Source organism: Anabrus simplex, chromosome 3 (assembly GCF_040414725.1).
Source record: "Anabrus simplex isolate iqAnaSimp1 chromosome 3, ASM4041472v1, whole genome shotgun sequence".
Lineage (NCBI taxonomy): Eukaryota > Metazoa > Arthropoda > Insecta > Orthoptera > Tettigoniidae > Anabrus > Anabrus simplex.
In genome coordinates, this window is record NC_090267.1 from 168878873 (window position 1) to 168900292 (window position 21420).

The window sequence follows — 21420 nt, forward strand, 5'->3', positions numbered from 1 at the left end:
AGACCGAATCGGTGGTTTTTATTTTTCGTGTGTGTTGTTTGTTTCACCATCACGGCGAAAAGGCTGAATAGATCTCGACCAAACGTCATTTAGAGTATGCTTATCCCCGGAAAGATTTTGATATGCATATGGTATAAACATAATTGAATAGACGAGAGTTTTATAGGAAAACCAACATGGTTTCCCTCTATTTTCTCTTATACTATTGATTTTCTGTAAAATCCGTGGACTGTAAATGTCAAATGTCCCTTCATTATACACAACTTTTTTTAAATTTTCATAATTTAGCTTACTCTTCAAATGACCGAGAAAATTACTGTCTTCTGCGGGTACCATGTTCTCATTGAGTGACCAACGGACCTACAACGAATCTACAGGTTTCCATGGCAACGTCTCTGACTGCTTGCCAGCAGGGAACTATCGTATTGCAATTTTCGTCATCATTCCTGTAAAATCGTGGTTGTTCCTTGGGTAGAAAGCAAGAGAGACGTCAATCGGCCATTTTGCGGGATATTGGTGGAATATCGTTGGAGGTTATAACCGTCCTCGAATAGCTTAATTAATAACACCATAATTCACCTTCTTATCTGTTTACCTAAGAATTCCTGAGCCTAAATTTCTCCCCTGTTTCCACTTTCTTATATCCGAAACTCCTACCATCATAATTTATTGAGGGATATTTGGTTTTTCAATACATCCACTTGGTATTTACATAATCTTCTTATAAATAAATTTGTAGGGGGTCCGCTGTCTGTAATTACTTTTGTTTTGCCAAATTTTCAAATATTTATCCGTTTTAGGTCAACTCAAGTCCGAATCGGTGGTTTTTACTTTTCGTGTCTGTTTGTCTGTTTGCCTGTTTGTCTGTTTGTTTGTCTGTTTGTATGTTCCACCATCACGTCGAAACGGCTGGATAGATCTCAACCAAACTTCATATTTAGAGTATACTCATCCCGGGGAAGGTTTCGATATGCGTATCATTTTAAAATCTTTGAAAAGAAGGGGGTTTTATAGGAAAACCACAACGGTTTTCCTCCATTTTCTCTTATATACTATTGATTTTCTCTAAGCTCTGTGGACCGTATGTGAAAGGTCTCTTCATTATAAACAACTTTTGTTATGTTCATAATTTACCTTACTTGTCAAATGACCGAGAAATTTACTACTTTCTGTCGATACCATGCTGTGCATTGAGTGACCGACAGACCAACAACGAATATATGGGTGACCATGACAACGTCTCTGACTGCTTGCCAGCAGGGAAGTAACGTATTGCCATTTTCCTCATCATTCCTTTAAATTCGTAGTTGTTCCTTGGGTAGAAAGCAAGAGAGTCGTCAATCGGCCATTCTGCGCGATATTGGCGGAATATAATTGGAGGTTATAACCGTCCTCGAATAGCTTAAGTAATAACACAAATATTCACCTTCTTATCTGATTACCTAAGAATCCCTACGCCTAAATTTCTCTCCGATTACCGGTTTCTTATATCCATAACTCACACCGGCATAATTTATTGAGGAGCATTTGATTTTCCAATACATTCACTTGGTATTTACATATTTGTCGTCATCCGGATGTCCTCAGTTATAATCCATTTTCTATTAATTTCAACTTACTAAACTGTATTATTTTCTTCCTTAACTACCACGTATGTATGGGAGTGCTAATCTCGAATGCTGGACACTCTTTTCTTCGAGGAAATACTCTAAGCTATGCAAATGTATAACTTTAGGCTCAGGAAAGTTCCGAAATATGGATGCAATTATTTTAACGACGGTGCAGACCTTCGTTTCGGGGTAATATTTCGTTTGCTTTGCCAATTTTTCAGATATTTAGCCGTTTTAGGTCAACTCAAGTTCGAATCGATGGTTTTTATTTTTCGTGTCTGTTTGTTCCACCATCATGGCGGAACGGCTGAATAGATCTCGACCAAACGTCGTATCTTTACTATATTCATCCCGGGGAAGGTTTTGATATCCATATGATTTAAAAATATTTGAATAGACGGGGTTTTATAAGAAAACCACAACGGTTTTCCTCTATTTTCTCTTATACTATTGATTTTCAGTAAAAACCGTGGACTGTATGTGAAACCTCTCTTCATTAAAAACAGCTTTTGTTATGTTCATAATTTAGCTTACTCTTCAAATGAAGGAAAAATATTATTTTCTGCGGGTAAGATGCTTTGCATTGAGTGACCAACAGATCGACAACGAACCTACAGGTTTCCATGGCAACGTCTCTGACTACTTGCCAGCAGGGAAGTAAGGTATTGCCATTTTCGCCATCATTCCTGTAAACTCGTGATTGTTCCTTGGGTAGAAAGCAAGAGAAACGTCAATCAGCCATTCTGCGGGATATTGGAGGAATATCGTTGGAGGTTATAACCGTACTCGAATAGCTTAAGTAATAACACCTTAAGTCATCTTCTTATCTGTTTACCCAAGAATCTCTGCGCGTAAATTTCTTCTCTGTTACAGCTTTCTTATATCCGTAACTCATACCATCATAATTTATTGACGGACATTTGATTTTCCAATACATCCATTTGGTATTTACATATTTGTCCTATCCGACTGTCCTCTGTTATAATCCCATTTTCTTTTAATTTCAACTTTCTTAACGTACCACTTTCTTCCTTAATTTTTCTCCGCATGAATGCCAGTGCCAATCCCAATACCTGGACACTCTTTTCTTTGAGGAAAAATTCCACGCTGTTCAAATGTATAACTCATGGTCCCGGAAAATATCGAAATATGAATGCATTTTAATGACGGTGCGGACCTTCGTTTTGGGATAATTGGTGGCTAAACGGTAAGTCGATCACAAAACAATAGCACAATCGCCGTTCCATTGTTGATACGATTGTTGATACGTTAGATAGCGCTGCAATTCTCCATTAAAATCAAATCTTTCGAACTGGATTTTGACTTGCATTAATGAAATGAATGTAATGATAAATCTCCATCTCTATTGTAAATGGCAGGTGCCAAGTGAGCCTGCCGTTATAGCAGGAATTGCCGAACTCGATTGTGATTTTCAGTAGGAAATTTGGCCTGCCATTATCCTCAAAATTTCCCCAGTGCGTACCTTATTTATTTACTTATTTATTTATCAATGTCTTTCTGTACATGGCGGGGCTCAGGCTATGAAGCCTGCTATTATGCCAAACCATATAATTGTACACCTCTGTAAACAGAACATTATAACTACTTAAAATTAAAAATAAGTTTAATATAATTTAAAATTAACGTGAAATGTAATTTAAGTGAAAATGTAAAGTATCATAATTTGTTTTTAACATTTTAAAATGAATTTATAGTATTTTCTATTATTAAAACTATACCTCGAAAATTGTCAATGTTAGTAATCTTACATTTATATTTTATTCATTTGACTTAATCTAACATTTGAGGGTACTTCTTGGAGTAAATTATTCTGATTGTAGATAAACGTTCCAGCACATTCTTTTGAATACCTTTAAGTTGCTTACATCGGAAACAAGCAATTTAATATGATCTTACTCATTGTCTTTGGTAATTTACGGAGAAATCCGTATACAATGTAGAATACCGTAGAGAAGCACGGGTATATTTGCTAGTTGATAATATAATACATATACGTTCAAAATCTTTTGATGATTAAAACTGCGTTATCGTAATATGACCGTCTTTGTGTTATACTAAATATAAAATAAATAAACATCAGTGTTATAAAGTATTTTATTTATTTAAAAAAGTACAGAAGACATGAAAGGGTGTACGACAAGAAAATAGTCAATACAATACTAGGTATTTACTGATTGTACCCATTTTTTAACACTGTGATAAAAACTAAATCAATACATATATTTGCTGTTAAGTTTCGTATAGGCCTACATAGACGTAATAAAAATTGAACCAATTTTAACATATAATTTTCAGTCTTTTTCGAATAACTGCGCACTACTATTTACAATATTAGTTTATTTTATTACAGAATAACACATATCGTTCCTGAATAATAACAAAAGTAAAATAGTTATAGGTTATTACAATCATGATGATGTTCATGGTAACAATGCACTATTATCTTACAAGCAGGTAACCTGTTATGAAGGGCTGAGTGGATCAGACGATTGAGGGGCTGGCCTTCTGACCCTAACTTGTCAGGTTGTATCCTAACTCAGTCCGTTTGTATTTGAAGATGTTCAAGTACGTCAGCCTTGTGTCTGTAGATTTGTATGTATGTTCAGTGTTCAGCCCTAAGGCTGGTTGGATCCTCAACAGCTCTGCCATCAGCTGTCAAAGATGGCCTAGGCACCACTGAAGAGGCGTACTAAGGAAATGAGGAGTGAGGTAGTTTCCCGTTGCTTTCCTCACTGAGCCATCTTTGCTATTACATATCAGTCTGCCAAGCCCACTGAAATGCATACATCAACCGACCCTATGAGCAACATTTTCACACCATTCAGAGCAGAGACTGGCTGCATAAGGAATGGCATTACTAACATCGCTCATACCTCAGTCATTGTCATATTGTCAAAGCCAAGGATAAGACAGAGACATATCAATGAAAGTAACAAAATTGCTCTAGCCTATACCAGAAGACATAGTTAACTGTAAACACTAGGTCCTACCAGCAAAGGCATAAAAGAAACAATAGCATTATTATTCATCATAACTCCTCTCCTTGACACCTGCAATACACAGTGTAAACCTAAAACTATTCTTAGAAATTCTGAGCATGTTCATAACAACTTAATATTAAGCATTTGTTATTTATTCAGTATGAAGTACCGTATGAATATTTTTTAACTTATTATCATCAAAATAAATTATATTACATAGATCAAGGTAGAAGCTTTGGTAAATGACACCTCACCAGTAGTTGACACATCGTGCCTTATTTGCCTTAAATAAGCTCTCTTATAGGAAACAGATAAAGTTCTACCAGAGCCCTCTTTTACTAGAATCCACATTTTTTAAACATATTATCCATCAATTTGAGCTTGTATTCGGATGATGTGGAGAGAGCCATTTTGTGTGAAGGATTGCATCCTATCCTATTATTGATATTCTTAATTCTTCATAAATACATTTGTGGAGTTGTTATATTCATTTTGATTATTTATTAATTCTTTTAAATGTATGTCTTTAATGTTCTACCATTGCCACAGACGTTATAAGTGACAACGAGAAATATTTTGCCTCGACATTTTTCTTTAACTCTACCGACATGGTTTTTTCATTTTAGGGAATCTTAAAAGACATGTGACAGGGCCAGCATTCTATCCCGTAATTCTAAGAATAGAAGCCTCCGTGGCTCAGGGGGCAGTGCGCCGGCCCCTCACCGCTGAATAACGTCGTTCAAATCCCGGTCAGTCCATGTAAGATTTGTGTTGGACAAAGCGGAGGCAGGGCAGGCTTTCCTCCGTGTACTCGGTTTTCCCTGTCATATTTCATTCCAGCAACACTCTCCATTAACACTTCATCTATCAGTCATTTATAATTGCCCCAGAGAAGAAGAACACCAAATAAATTAACATTTCTCCTTATGGTCAATAAGGCTCTCCCCTATAGATATATGAAAAAAAACCGATTCAATAACAAAGCTGAGGATTTTTTGGAATACGTTGAATAAGGTTTACTTTCAGCTTTTAGCTCTTTGTTCGCAGCATAAAGAATTACAGTAAAATAAAAATTAACTGAACTGCTCTAATTTGATTGTGATGCGTGTTTTCTAAACTTTATGTGTTCCACCTTTCCTTAACTTAACCTCTTCGACGACGTCTTGCAGATGGTGACATCTCTGACAACATATTCGCAGGAACTTGCGATGAAAGAGTATGAACAGGCGCTTTATAAACTTCACCTGAAACACAATCAAAGCAATATGTTGATTAATTGTGGTGGCTATAGACACTTTTATCGAGGACAAATTCAACACAGTAAAGGCGTGGACTATAGACATAGGAAGGCTTAGGAAATTTAGGAGATAAATCTATCAATAATCCTCATCTACCAGTAGCTTTCTACGAACATCTGTCGTACAGTTTTGGATTTATTTGTATCTTCTTCTTCTTTATCGGTTTACCCTCCAGGATCGGTTTTTCCCTCGGACTCAGCGAGGGATCCCACCTCTACCGCCTTAAGGGCAGTGTCCTGGAGCTTCAGGCTCTGGGTCGGGAAATACAACTGGGGAAGTTGACCAGTACCTCGCCCAGGCAGCCTCATATGCTATGCTGAACATGGAACCTTGCGGGGGATAGACGAGGAAGAGGGAAGGAAACGGCCGTGGCCTTAAGTTAGGTACCACCCCGGCATTTGCCTGGAGGAGAAGTTTGAAACCACGGAAAACTACTTCCAAGATGGCTGAGGTGGAAATCGAACCCATCTCTACTCAGTTGACCACCCGAGGCTGAGTGGACCCCGTTCCAGCCCTCGTACCACTTTTCAAATTTCGTGGCAGAGCCAAGAATCGAACCCGGGCCTCCGGGAGTGCGGAATTATTTGATCACTTCATAAAATTAATATCCGTTCTGGCTCATTGCTTGAAACTGATACGCATGAAACAAATACCTCTTGCCATTGCTTGCCGGTGACTGCTTCAAGACTATGGAACCTGTGTAACTTATTCCAGAGTAGGCCTACATACAGTTGACATGAATGAATCTATGTTTGTGAATGACGCGTGAATGCAATCAATAACTATTATACATTACAAAGTCGGCTTCATGGCTAAATGGTTAGCGTGCTGGCCTTTGGTCACAGAGGTCCCGGGTTCGATTCCCGGCAGGATCGGGAATTTTAACCATCATTGGTTAATTTCTCTGGCACGGGGACTGGGTATATGTGTTGTCTTCAACATCATTTCATCCTCATCACGACGCGCAGGTCACCTACGGGAGTCAAATCGAAAGACCTGTACCTGGCGAGCCGAACATGTCTTCGGACACTTCAGGCACTAAAAGCCATACGCCATTTCATTTCAAACATTACAAAGACTTAGAATTAATGCTTGCATTTTTTTCATGCACTTTGTGTTTCTTCCATTTATCACTACGTTAGCTAAAATTTTGTCACGTATTCAATACAATAGACAGATATAAAATTTCAATTTATTTTTATGACTCATATTCTATTAAGACATTAATTTTCAATATTTGTTTACAATTTGTTTTACGTCGCACCAACACAGATAGCTCTTACGGCAACGGTGCGATAGAAAAGGCCTGTGAGTGGGAAGGAATCAGCTGTGGCCTTAATTAAGGTAGAGCCCCCGTATTTGCCTGAAGTAAAAGTGGGAAACCACGGAAAACCATCTTCAGGGCTGCTGATGTGGGGTTCGAGCCCACTATCGCCCTGATGCAAGCTCACAGCTGCGACTCCCACTCATCACTAGTTAATTTATACACTAAGCTATCTAATGCTCTATCTAATGTAGAGCAATATTATTTCATTATTCTCAAAATATTTTTAGAATTATGTAGTATTTACGGTACTTTATTTTTGTTAACAATATTTTCTTAATGTAGGCCTGTATATACCTTTACGTCTTTTAGTTCATTATTTACCTATTTAAATTTGCCCTATACCGTAACGAATGTTGAAAATAATAATAATAATAATAATAATAATAATCATCATCATCATCATCATCATCATACAGTCTCAGTCATCAGGTTTCGGCTTTCTGACATGGTGCCATCTAGGTGGCCTGGCTACCAGTTTCGGAATTGTGATTGTGCTGCTGTCTAGCAGTGAGAGAGAAATTCTGCTGAATGGTTCGTAGAACTGAGTTAATATAATTTTGACAGCTAATATATACTGCGTCACCGGAGATCTTTAACATATCAACAACAATGACATGGAGCGCCAATATTTTGACCTCAGCCGAGATCAAACCAGTGAACTTGAGGATCACGAATCCGACAGTCCGAAGCTTGTAGCTTCTACTTCTGCTCAGCCATTTTTACTGTAATATACTGGATGGAGTAATGCATAAGTTACAGGATTATCAGCGGCTGTACAAATAACTCGACTAAGTTGTGAGATGGGCAGCAAATAAGTTCCCTGGATTTTAAAGTTCAGTTACTTTTTGACTCAACTAGTATTTCTGACAGACTGTTTTCTATATTCTTTCCTTCTCAACCTCTCTTGATAAAAGTGTATTCTCGTCTAACGCACTACAGTATTGAATTTGTAAGTCCTAGGGGGTCTATCATGTTCCCGTCAACCTGAGTTAGGAATTTAAAGACAATTCACAAGATGGTTTGTCACAAAGTTACGCACTTTGTAACTTGGAAACATGTTCAATCACAAAAAGATTTTGAGAATGCATTTAGCCTCCAATTCACTGATAAGATTGTTCCTAATTATTCATCGACTGAAACTACAAATACCGACCAATCAGGACTTAATTATTAAATTATCAGGGACCGCACACTATCTAGCATCGGTGAAAGTGACACGACTATCGGAGTGAAATCAGCGTCTGGAATATCACATTCGTACACAAATCAGCCCATTGTATTCCATGGAAGGTAAACCTCTCTCCACTTCTTATTGTCTTACGTGAACCAAACAACACCGACAGTGCTTAATATGTTGTGCGAGACGGCAAATTGATCATTTTTCAAACGGCAAATCATGCCCGAAAATGCATGGATTGTGCGTGGTGGGGCATTGGTTTTTTCCCAATGCCTCGGATATGGGAAGGATGTGTGACATTGTGCGTTCCACATATTGTTAACAAACTTCCACCAACCTAACAAGAGCACCATCAGTCAGGCACGTCGAGAATATTTTCGTGTGTCCCAAATGACTTCCAAGCAGGTAGAAGGATGCTTCAGTGCACTATCAAACCTGAAAGAACATAATGATGTAAATCTGTTGTGGGTTCCGCATCACAGAAGAAACGAGGGAAATGAATAAACTGACGAACTTGCCCGTTAAGGATTAGCGTCATGCTTACCAGAACCAGTTCTTTGAATATATAAGTTTTCCATGAGAGAAGAGATCAGTAGCTGGTCCAAACGTTTACGGTGTGGATGATAGCCTATAGCGAGCCCTGCACGGATGCGGATATAACAAAATCAATGCTAATCTCACTTCATAGGAAATTGTCTGAGCAACAGCTCGCAATCCTCCCAAGCCTTCAAAGCTATAAATAAAGACAAAAATCTTTAAGCCTTAATAGTTTGCCTACTCCTTTTGGATTGCAGTCTAATGTCATTATTGACTATAAAGCCGATTTATCCGCGGATATCCGACAAGTTAGTGTCTTGGCGGGTACAAACTGTATGGTAGTGCGGATAATTTTGCTGACACTTTCAAAATAACGACGTTTATTGACATTCACTCAAGTATACTTTTATTTGTTCTCGGAGGTTAGGCGACCCTTGACAGTGGTATGGGAGAATGGTGATATATAAACAGCCTTGAGACCATAAAGACCATAAGCCTAAGTGGCTCCTGCCCGCAATTAGTAAAAGGAAGGAACAAAGGTAAATATGTCGGTAGCTGTAGCAAGAGAAAATCCCTCACGAACCTGTGACTGTAGGTGTTCTGGTACTAGGTGTCAGGCCTATTGTATTATGTTAACAGATCTATCCGTTTCAATAGCTTGGGTGTAATATACTGTAGTTAATATTTGCAGTATCCTCGGATGACCATTCGCGGATACGGATATTATTTTTTATATCCGCGCAGGACTCTACATATAGCCCCAGGAATAAGGGAATGGTCTGTCTGTCTGTCTGTCTGTCTGTCTGTCTGTCTGTCTGTCTGTCTGTCTGTCTGTCTGTCTGTCTGTCTTGTCATCAGCCTGAAGGCTGGTAGGATCCTCAAATGGCATCACCAAAGGCTAGGTGGTTGTAGAAGAAACAACAAAAACCGATAGCGGCGCCAAAATGAGGTAAGCTAAGCACAATGAAGAGTGAGGTAGTTTGCTATTATTTTCCTTATTGAACGAGCAAATGCTATTGCAGCACTTTTCATCTACTTATACTCTGAATATGATTACTCGGCACCACCCATACATCAGCAATGTTCATACCGTCACAGGTGCAAGTGACACTGAGGCTTCGGTTTATCCTCCTCCGCTACTTCACATGGTGAATACACTTAGACAATTTCTCGTCCTAATATCTACGACAGCAAGATCTATCCACATCATTCGTTTATTTACATTTCTAACATAAACCATGTAATGAACTATGGTGTTCTTGATGAACAGTCCTATACCACACTGCATCCTACACCTTTTAATACATATTAATAACATCTTATAACTTCCTATTTCCTCGTCATATCCCTTTAGTTGAAGATCATTCAGACGCATTCCCTTCGCTGATTCACCCAATTCTATCACAAACCCCGTCAATATCGATCCCATTACGTTCATTGACTTGTCTCCAAGGATTCTCTAGTCTTACAAACGGGAATGAGACTCCGTCCCTAAAGCAGGGTGCTTCTAGGGACCATCCTTATTATTAGTATTAGTATTAGTATTATTGTTTCGGTTTTCAGTTATTCTTGTAAGGGAAGTGATTAGGACTGGGAACGTAAAAGTCATGATCTTAATTAAGGTTCAGCTTCGGCATTTGTTCTTATAGCTAATTGGCACATACCGGATAGTTAATTCACTCGGTAGGAATAAATTGTACGGAGGCATATCTAAAGAAAATGATTTATATAAAATAGCTGTCAGCTTGTTTTTAGCAAGAAATATCTAGAGTGTGTCAGGTCGTGATCGTCATACGATAAGAGCCATTCTCGAGATCTAAGGAATCAAGCATAGTTATCATGTTCATGGACAATTGGACATTCATTATTACAACGAAAACCCATTATGGAATTCACTCTAGGAAACAAGTCTAACCTAATTGTTTCAGAAATTTGGGATCAATTCTGGAAGTTCTTCGACGAAGGCTAAAGAAATGTTCAATAGCTGTCCACGGTGTAGTTCCTTGGGAAAATTAGCTACATTCCCAATGTCCTTAGGCAATGGTTTTCTATATGTCAGGAACAACTTCAGCATAACCTACCATTCTCATTCCAAAGAATCTTCCGCAGGCGCTGAGCGGGCAGGTCTACAAGCAGGGTGAGCACTATCGCCGACACCACAATGCAGAAGATCTCTCCAAGACTGAACTGGAAAGGAATAAATGTGGTATTAAACATTCTAATAAACATACATAATATTCAATATGAATTATAAGTGCGTAATGAAATTCAAAAATCTATAGAGAAGCTCAGCTAGAGAGATAAGTTCATCTTTAGCAATCACTGCTACTGAGAAGCAATAGCAACAGACACAAAATAAGATGAACGCTCAAAATTTTAACCACCTAAAACTTTCATAAGTATACGTTGTCTGATAGGCAACCCAAATATCTGGAATGTGTAGGCTGAATAAGTCCTAAATATATATAAAACGGAAATGTCAAATGAGAAATCACTAGAGAACAATTGTCAGATAGGAAATACTAAATTAGAGTAGGTGAACTATCCTAACAACTTAATCTGCGTGTTCCCAATTTAGCGCGTTCGATCCACGCTTAGTGCGTTAGTATTTAAAGGTGCTGAAATACGACACCCTCGTCCCGGTATATTTACTAACACGTGAATATACAATCGAGTGCAAGGAATCTTGCCGATTAAAAACAGTGGTTTATAGCTGTATGGCATGTTACAACGCCTCTGAACCATCCAGGAGTATCATTTTACCTTGTTTTAGCAATTCCATTGTGCTGAATTGCAGCCTACCCTTATCTGTTTAACAAGCCTAACAAGATCAAGATAGCTATGCGATCAAGTTGCAATTTGATAGGCTGAAAACCTCAACCAATATTCAGAATTAATCATGTACGTTCATTTAATTATATGACAAGTGGTTGGGTAAAAAAATTTGTTGAAAATGAATGTATCAATCCCTTCTATGTGGTGAAAAATACTGTACTTGGTTTTCACGAAACCGCTTAAACATTAGGCTATAGAATTAAACATATCATTTGCAATAGTTCAAAAGCGGAAACAGACTCACTCACTGAATGATCATTGTATCACCGATATCGCTTAATATAGGAAGTTCAAATTTTGCGCCGCGGTTGCCGTTATGTGTTAAGTGTTCACTAAAGAAAATTTGAAAAACATCTACCGGCAAGGGGATGAAACTGTTAAACCACGAAAACCAAAATAATTATTCCTCCGAAACCATTCGGTGCACAAATTTGACATCACACACAATGGATATTCAGTTATGTCATAGACGTTAAGAAAGAGAAAGTAAGAATTAACATCACCCCCAGGAGATTTAATGGATTTTAAGCCCCAAAAACATAAACATCCATTGCTCCAAAACAATTCATCATTCGGAGGAAACCTCCAGCATGCGACTTACGTCGAGTTAGACTGCTTTGATGATGTCTCATTCCGTGCTAGCCTATGATGCAATTATTGCAATCTTCATTTACTCATACTAGGTAATTCGTTACCGGTACTGCAAATCACATAACTCTCTCTAAAAATACGACCTAAGCTTTTCATATCTGAACATGTACCTATCAAACGACCCTCCCATTTCATCTTCAACTTCATTAACACCTCATTTGAAAACTCTCCCATAACCGCTTTATTTCGCTGTCAGGTAATATCCACTACAGCACGCTCCATACAAATGTATTCAGAAACGTATTTTAATCCGTATATCGGTGAGCGAAATGGACTCATTTCCCTTCTTCTAAAAATACTTCCATACTTGGGGCAATTTATCGCAATTAGTGGTTACTTTGCTACCTAAGTAGCAATATCCATCTACTTCCTTAAGATTTATTTTTGTAATCTCATATTTCTCGCAACACGTGTTTTCAGTCTATTCCATTATTATTGTTTAACACGTATTTATTTATTTATTTTATTTATTTATTTATTTATTTATTTATCCATAACCCGTTAGAGGAGAGATCCTCACTTGGACTATGTGCAAGTAGGGCAGCATCCTGCTTCATGAATCGACCGAGCTCAGAACATTTTAAGCAAGCCTCGGACCTATGGAAGTAACGGAGTCCCACTCCCATTTGACAGGCGAGGGACTCCTTGGAAACAACTTGGCGAACGAAATGGAATTCGATGGGGAGCTATCAATATTAATGGGGCTTATGGAAGAAAGAAAGTAGAACTGGCTGAGTCAGCAAAGAGGATGAATCTGGATGTGCTAGGAGTAAGTGATATTCGGGTAAGGGGAGATAACGAGGAAGAGATAGGAGATTATAAAGTGTACTTGACGGGTGTTAGAAAGGGAAGGGCAGAGTCTGGGGTAGGGCTCTTTATCAGGAATACCATTGCACGCAACATAGTTTCCGTTAGGCACGTAAATGAGCGAATGATGTGGGTAGATTTGTCAGTTGGAGGAACTAGGACTAGAATTGTGTCCGTGTATTCACCATGTGAGGGTGCAGATGAGGATGAAGTTGACAAGTTTTATGAAGCATTGAGTGACATCGTAGTCAGGGTAAACAGCAAGGATAGAATAGTGTTAATGGGCGATTTCAATGCGAGAGTTGGGAATAGAACTGAAGGATACGAAAGGGTGATTGGTAAATGTGGGGAAGATATGGAAGCTAATGGGAATGGGAAGCGTTTGCTGGACTTCTGTGCTAGTATGGGTTTAGCTGTTACGAATACATTCTTCAAGCATAAGGCTATTCACCGCTACACATGGGAGGCTAGGGGTACCAGATCCATAATAGACTATATCTTAACAGACTTCGAATTCAGGAAATCTGTTAGGAATGTACGAGTTTTCCGGGGATTTTTCGATGATACAGACCACTATCTGATCTGTAGTGAACTAAGTATCTCCAGGCCTAAGGTAGAGAAAGTGAAATCTGTCTGCAAACGAATAAGGGTAGAAAATCTCCAGGACGAGGAAATTAGACGGAAGTACATGGATATGATTAGTGAGAAGTTTCGAACAGTAGACATTAAGCAGGTTCAGGATATAGAAAGTTAATGGGTGGCATAGTAGAAACAGCAAGGGAATGCCTAGGAACAACTGTGTGTAAAGATGGGAAAAGGCGAACATCATGGTGGAATGATGAAGTGAGAGCAGCTTGTAAACGTAAAAAGAAGGCTTATAAGAAATGGCTCCAAACAAGGGCCGAGTCAGATAGGGAGTTGTATGTAGATGAAAGAAACAGAGCGAAACAAATAATTGTTGAATCCCAAAAGAAGTCATGGGAAGATTTTGGTAACAACCTGGAAAGGCTAGGTCAAGCAGCAGGGAAACCTTTCTGGACAGTAATAAAGAATCTTAGGAAGGGAGGGAAAAAGGAAATGAACAGTGTTTTGAGTAATTCAGGTGAACTCATAATAGATCCCAGGAAATCACTGGAGAGGTGGAGGGAATATTTTGAACATCTTCTCAATGTAAAAGGAAATCATCCTGGTGGTGTTGTGAACAGCGAAGCTCCAGGGGAGGAGGAAAATGATGTTGGTGAAATTATGCTTGAGGAAGTGGAAAGGATGGTAAATAAACTCCATTGTCATAAGGCAGCAGGAATAGATGAAATTAGACCTGAAATGGTGAAGTATAGTGAGAAGGCAGGGATGAAATGGCTTCATAGAGTAGTATAATTAGCGTGGAGTGTTGGTAAGGTACCTTCAGATTGGACAAAAGCAGTAATTGCCCCTATCTATAAGCAAGGGAACAGGAAGGATTGCAACAACTATCGAGGTATCTCACTGATTAGTATACCAGGCAAAGTATTCGCTGGCATCTTGGAAGGGAGGGTGCGATCAGTCGTTGAGAGGAAGTTGGCTGAAAACCAGTGTGGTTTCAGACCACAGAGAGGCTGTCAGGATCAGATTTTCAGTATGCGCCAGGTAATTGAAAAATGCTACGAGAGGAATAGGCAGTTGTGTTTATGTTTCGTAGATCTAGAGAAAGCATATGACAGGGTACAGAGGGAAAAGATGTTCGCCATACTGGGGGACTATGGAATTAAAGGCAGATTATTAAAAGCAATCAAAGGCATTTATGTTGACAATTGGGCTTCAGTGAGAATTGACGGCAGAATGAGTTCTTGGTTCAGGGTACTTACAGGGGTTAGACAAGGCTGTAATCTTTCACCTTTGCTGTTTGTAGTTTACATGGATCATCTGCTGAAAGGTATAAAATGGCAGGGAGGGATTCAATTAGGTGGAAATGTAGTAAGTAGTCTGGCCTATGCTGACGACCTGGTCTTAATGGCAGATTGTGCCGAAAGCCTACAGTCTAATATCGTGGAACTTGAAAATAGGTGCAATGAGTATGGTATGAAAATTAGCCTCTCGAAGACTAAACTGATGTCAGTAAGTAAGAAATTCAACAGAATTGAATGTCAGATTGGTGATACAAAGCTAGAACAGGTCAATAATTTCAAGTATTTAGGTTGTGTGTTCTCCCAGGATGGTAATATAGTAAGTGAGATTGAATCAAGATGCCGTAAAGCTAATGCAGTGAGCTCGCAGCTGCGATCGACTGTATTCTGTAAGAAGGAAGTCAGCTCCCAGACGAAACTATCTTTACACAGGTCTGTTTTCAGACCAACTTTGCTTTACGGGAGCGAAAGCTGGGTGGACTCAGGATATCTTATTCATAAGTTAGAAGTAACAGACATGAAAGTAGCAAGAATGATTGCTGGTACAAACAGATGGGAACAATGGCAGGAGGGTACTCGGAATGAGGAGATAAAGGCTAATTTAGGAATGAACTCGATGGATGAAGCTGTACGCATAAACCGGCTTCGGTGGTGGGGTCATGTGAGGCGAATGGAGGAGGATAGGTTACCTAGGAGAATAATGGACTCTGCTATGGAGGGTAAGAGAAGTAGAGGTAGACCAAGACGACGATGGTTAGACTCGGTTTCTAACGATTTAAAGATAAGAGGTATAGAACTAAATGAGGCCACAACACTAGTTGCAAATCGAGGATTGTGGCGACGTTTAGTAAATTCACAGAGGCTTGCAGACTGAACGCTGAAAGGCATAACAGTCTATAATGATAATGTATGTATGTTATTTATTTATTTATTTATTTATTTATTTATTTATTTATTTATTTATTTATTTATTTATTTATTTATTTATTTATTTCAACTCACATTTCTTCTTCTAGACCATATCAGAGATGTTCAGCCACTTCTTCTGATCCTCTGCTACGAAACATTGGTAATATAATCGGACTGTATAGCAGTCAGTTTGCAGTCGGAGGATGGTTGACTGTGTTGAAGATGAATTTCTGAGCATACTCTTCTCCCACTGAGTAAATGCCAGGATTCTACAATGATCAAAGTCTCGTCCGATACCTTCTCATTTTAACCCTTTCCTCTCCCAGAGTTACCGAAATCTTATCTGTGTTAGTGCTACGTTTAACAATATGGAAAAGGAAATTACTCACTGAATATAAAAACACGTTTTTGTCTAAACTTACCAGCATGCTTGTAGTATAATATCCTGCGTGGCGAGTAACTCCCACGTTGTACAGGAAGACAGGGTACTGTGTGAGGTAAAGAGCATAGGCCAGTCGAGTGAAGATGACGAATCCTCGCCAGCACACTATGTCCCCCAGAAAACCTACAAAAAGGAATTACTTCAAATACACATACGTGCATAACCTGCTCTATTCAATCAACAAGGCTCTGTGAATAAACAGAACACCTCTATAAACATCTGCTTACTGCTAACAATGAGATCCCTTCTCCTTTTATGCCTCTTACTGTAGCTTGAAATAATCAAACATAATCAAAATAACCGAATAAGTAAAAGAATATTCTTATCACAGTCTCATATCTTCCATGGACGATTCCATTATTCTTCTAGCTGACGTATCACCTGTCATTCATTACAACTTCTTCGCAATACCACAGGCGTTTCATGTTTCCTGCCATTGTCCACAATTACTTCTTCTGGAAATCATTTTACTTGCTTATATACCAAGATTATGAATGTGATGTCGCGCGTCTACTCAGTTTTCATTACCATACAGCAAAGTTGGTCACAAAATGAAAGTGATGTAAGGAGAGTTTCGTATGAGAAATCCTATTATTTATATTCATTGTACTGAATTAGTTGCATATTTATTTTTATTGTTTATTCTCTGCTCTTTTAATCGCACGCACTATAGAATCGATATTGGTATCTCCTTCTAATAAGTTATCTCCATTCCTTTACAAGATTATTAAACTAATGACTTTGGTGAAGTTATTCTATCTTTCATACTTTGTACATGTGTAAGAATCGATAAGATGCAATACTGACATCAAATACTCTACCGATTCCCTCATCTCTCAATAGTTCTAATATGTTATAATTATTACCGACAGGCTTCACTACGCAGTAGTCTACTGGTCAAGATAGTGGATTCGAACCCTACTACATGTAACCCTAAATGTAGAATCTCCACGGTTTCCTATTTTGCACTCCTGACAAATGCCGAAGTTGTCCCTTAATTAAGGCTGCGGCTGCTATGCTCGTGTCCTTGCCGTTTTCCATCCCACCGATGCCGAAAAATCAAGCTCCTTTTCTAGTTATTCTAAGATTAGAATTGCCACACTTTCCGTTTTTATGGAGACAATTTCAGAAATTACTTCAAAAAAATAGATGGTCCGTAAAACATCAGAATCTTTTATATTTTTGGATTATTATTATTATTATTATTATTATTATTATTATTATTATTATTATTATTATTATTATTGTTGTTGTTGTTGTTTTCTGGCGGGTCCTAGTGTTTACAGTGCACTATGCCTTCTGGTATAGGCAAGAGCAAGTTTGTTACTTTCGTAGACCTGTTTCTGTCTTATCCCTGGCTTTGACGATATGAAACTGAATGAGGTATGAGCGATGCTAGTAATGCCATTCCTTATGCAGCCAGTCCCTACTATGAATGGTGTGAAAATGTTGCTCATAGGGTCGGTTGATGCAGTTTAGTGAAGTCGTTAATATGTTTATGTTCAGATTTAACAAGGTCTACTATGAGAAGTAGATTTTAACGGGTATTGAAACACCACAAGGAAGGAGACAGTGGCTGTGGAAAAGAAAGAATAGTCTACCTCCCAACGAACATAACAAAATTGGGTAATTGTGACAATTTTCTACTTTGAATGAATTTATCTCCGTAAGATCTAAAGCAAATGTCTTTATTTGTCATACAAGCCTATCGTTAATTTATCCATAATTTTCTGTGTTAATCGGTTAGAGAAGGCCTTCTCTGCTGAAGTTGACGAGATCGATCCCAACTCAGTAGAGTGGCATATGAAAATGCACAAATACCAGTTATTGTTACCTACAACCAACTAGAGAGGCTAATATTAGATTTATACAAAATGGTCCCCCCACAACTTTCCTCCCTAAACGAGGGCCTAATATTTTGTTATAGAATGGTGGCTGCGAGCAAGAAAGCCGATACGTGTAGTTGAACCTTACATTCGCTAGATAGTGCAGGCTGGTCCTTGCAGAAGTAAACAACTTACTTCCTCTCGTTGTTCCTCTTTCACAGCAGTCAGCTCTGTTGACGAGTGCGTGAACTAACTCTAGTTAGCATACCAAATGTGTTCTGATTTTCAACTGCAGATGGCACTGCATGCTAGAATTTCGATCTTGAAACAGGCAACCTATCCGAAGACAAAGTACAGTCCTTTCGTCAGAAACTGATTGACAGAAGAACATGGGTTTGCGTAGCGTTCTTGAAGCACTTCACCATATGAATCTTATTTTAATGAGTTCTTACCGTTAGAAATGTTTATAATAATAATTGTATTGGTTTTTAAGTCCAACTACCTGCTCTTACGGTTGAGAAGCCGAGGTGCCGGAATTTAGTTCAGCAGGAGTTGTTTTACGGGCTAGTAAATCTACCGCCATTCAAATACCGCCAGACTGAACCAGGATCGAACCTGCCAAGTTATGGTCAGAAAGCCAGTGCCTCAACAGTCTGAGCTACTCAGCCCGGCATACAAATTTTTGAATTGAGTTATTTCAGAACAGATTGATAGGCATCAATGCATTAGATGTCAAACTTCTTCTATGAATCCTTACGGCTTCTTACGCCGAGCGGAGTAACTTCGGCTAACAGTGGCCACGGAATGGCCTCTGCATTCGGGAGGCGGTGGACTGGTACCATCGTCAACTGTCCTGAGAAAGGTTTTTCCGTATTTTCCGTTCTCCTCCCTAGGGCGAGTGCCAGTACAGTTTCTTTTATATGCTACGACCATTCCACTAATACCCTTCTCCACACCTCAAATCACGGTAACAAATCTGCCCTGAAAGGGTCTGTCACCCTCAAGGAGGCCCGCCGTACCCCGTCAGGGTAAGGAATGAGAGTAGGAATACGGCATCTTATCCCATATTAATCCATCATAGGATTCTTGTTTGAAATCCCTGCTTCGTATGGAAATGTATATGAAGGAAAACCGCAAGTTTTCTGGAGAACATTGGTATTCACCTCATTCATGCAAAATATCCGCTGTTATAAATTGTAGTACTTCTACTGCACTATTAGAACCAGAAGAAGAAGAAAAGGGATTTCGCTATTTGTGATTTCAGCACTAACTGGAATAGAGTGGTTAGCACTATCGTGCCCGCCTTTGCCATCAGGAATTAACCTGGTAATCTTTATTGGGTCCGCCTCTGTGGTGTAGTGGTTAGCGTGATTAGCTGCCACCCCCGGAAGCCCGGGTTCGATTCCCGGCTCTGCCACGAAATTTGAAAAGTGGTACGAGGGCTGGAACGGGGTCCACTCAGCCTCGGGAGGTCATCTGAGTAGAGGTGGGTTCGATTCCCACCTCAGCCATCCTGGAAGTGGTTTTCCGTGGTTTCCCACTTCTCCTCCAGGCGAATGCCGGGATGGTACCTTACATAAGGCCACGGCCGCTTCCTTCCCTCTTCCTTGCCTATCCCTTCCAATCTTCCCATCCCTCCACAAGGCCCCTGTTCAGCATAGCAGGTGAGGCCGCCTGGGCGAGGTACTGGTCATTCTCCCCTGTTGTATCCCCGACCAAGTGTCTGAAGCTCCAGGACACTGCCCTTGAGGCGGTAGAGGTGGGATCCCTCGCTGTGTCCGCGGGAAAAGCCGACCCTGGAGGGTAAACAGATGATGATGATGATGATGAATCTTTATTGGACCAGGCTGATTACACCTCAGGATCATTTGGCCCTCTTAAAGGCAAAGTCCCATTTCTACATTTTTCGAATTCTTGGAGGGGAATTGAACCCAGTACCCACACCCATCCGTTTAAACCGAGGTCATCTATAAACGTTCCACCTAGGCAACATGTAATAATAATAATAATAATAATAATAATAATAATAATAATAATAATAATAATAATAATAATAATGGCAATTCTTAATCTTATTCTTCTTCGTATTATTATTATTATTATTATTATTATTATTATTATTATTATTATTATTATTATTATTATTATTATTATTATTATTATTATTATTATTATTATCCAGCTCCGTAGTTGAAAGGCCAGCGTCGCAATCTTCGGTTCAGGGAGTCCCACGTTTGATCCCCACCAAGGTAATGAAATTTAGCTAGGTCTGGTTAATTTCCCAGGTTCAGGGACCCTGTGGGTGGGGGTATATTTTAAAACAATTTGTGAAATTATCTCCATAAAAACGGATAGTGTGGCAATTCTAATCTTAGGCGATAATTTCACTGCACGTCAAACACCCCCCTCCCCCGAAGGTTCACCAGAATATCTAGAAAAAGGAGCTTCATTTTTCGGCATCGGTGGGATGGAAAACGGCAAGGACACTGGACATCGCAGTCACAGCCTTAATTAAGGGACAACTTCGGTATTAGAATAACACCTAAGGCTTCCCCTGCTGTTCGTGAGAGGTGACTAAAAGGGGCCCCATGGACTCTTTAACTTGGGAGCGTGAATTGGTAACCACGGGGCCCTTAGGTGAGTCTATCATTGCTTCCACTTACTTATGCCAGTCTTCTTACCTTCATCTATCCTGTCTGACCTCCCTTGGTTAACTCTTGTTCTTTTCCAACCCCGATGGTATCACGTATAGAGGCCTAGGGAGTTTTCATGTTCACGTCCTTCGTGGCCCTTTTCTTCCATTGCCCGTTACCTTTATTTTTCGAAGTATTGAATCCTTTGCCTTTTTTTCCTCTGATGCTGATTAGTGTTAATAAAGGATAGTTGCCCAAATGTACTTCCTCTTAAAACAGTAATCATCATCACCTCCATCAGGGACTGGACGTTCATGTTTCAGTACACGCCTCTTCATATACACACAACACAATACAATACACTACCAGCCACCACAGAAACAGGCAATGGTAAATGCATCCTTCTACATGGGCGTCAGGGAGAACATCAGAACGAAAAACCGGGCTTAGTCCAGATGTATGACACAGTTCGCACACGCGACG

General features: G+C 39.3%; 1 protein-coding gene across 1 annotated transcript in view; it reads right to left on the minus strand.

The window, feature by feature from the left end:
• Positions 1–3729: 3729 nt before the first annotated feature.
• Positions 3730–21420, minus strand: part of LOC136866715 (nose resistant to fluoxetine protein 6-like) — a 210098-nt gene continuing 192407 nt past the window's right edge. The window contains exons 11-13 of the mRNA XM_068226819.1: positions 16459–16601; positions 11033–11138; positions 3730–5856 (exon numbers count right to left, since the gene is read on the minus strand). Coding sequence (XP_068082920.1) covers positions 5756–5856; positions 11033–11138; positions 16459–16601 — 350 coding nt within the window. The 3' untranslated portion in view covers positions 3730–5755. The remainder of the gene's footprint in view (positions 5857–11032; positions 11139–16458; positions 16602–21420) is intronic.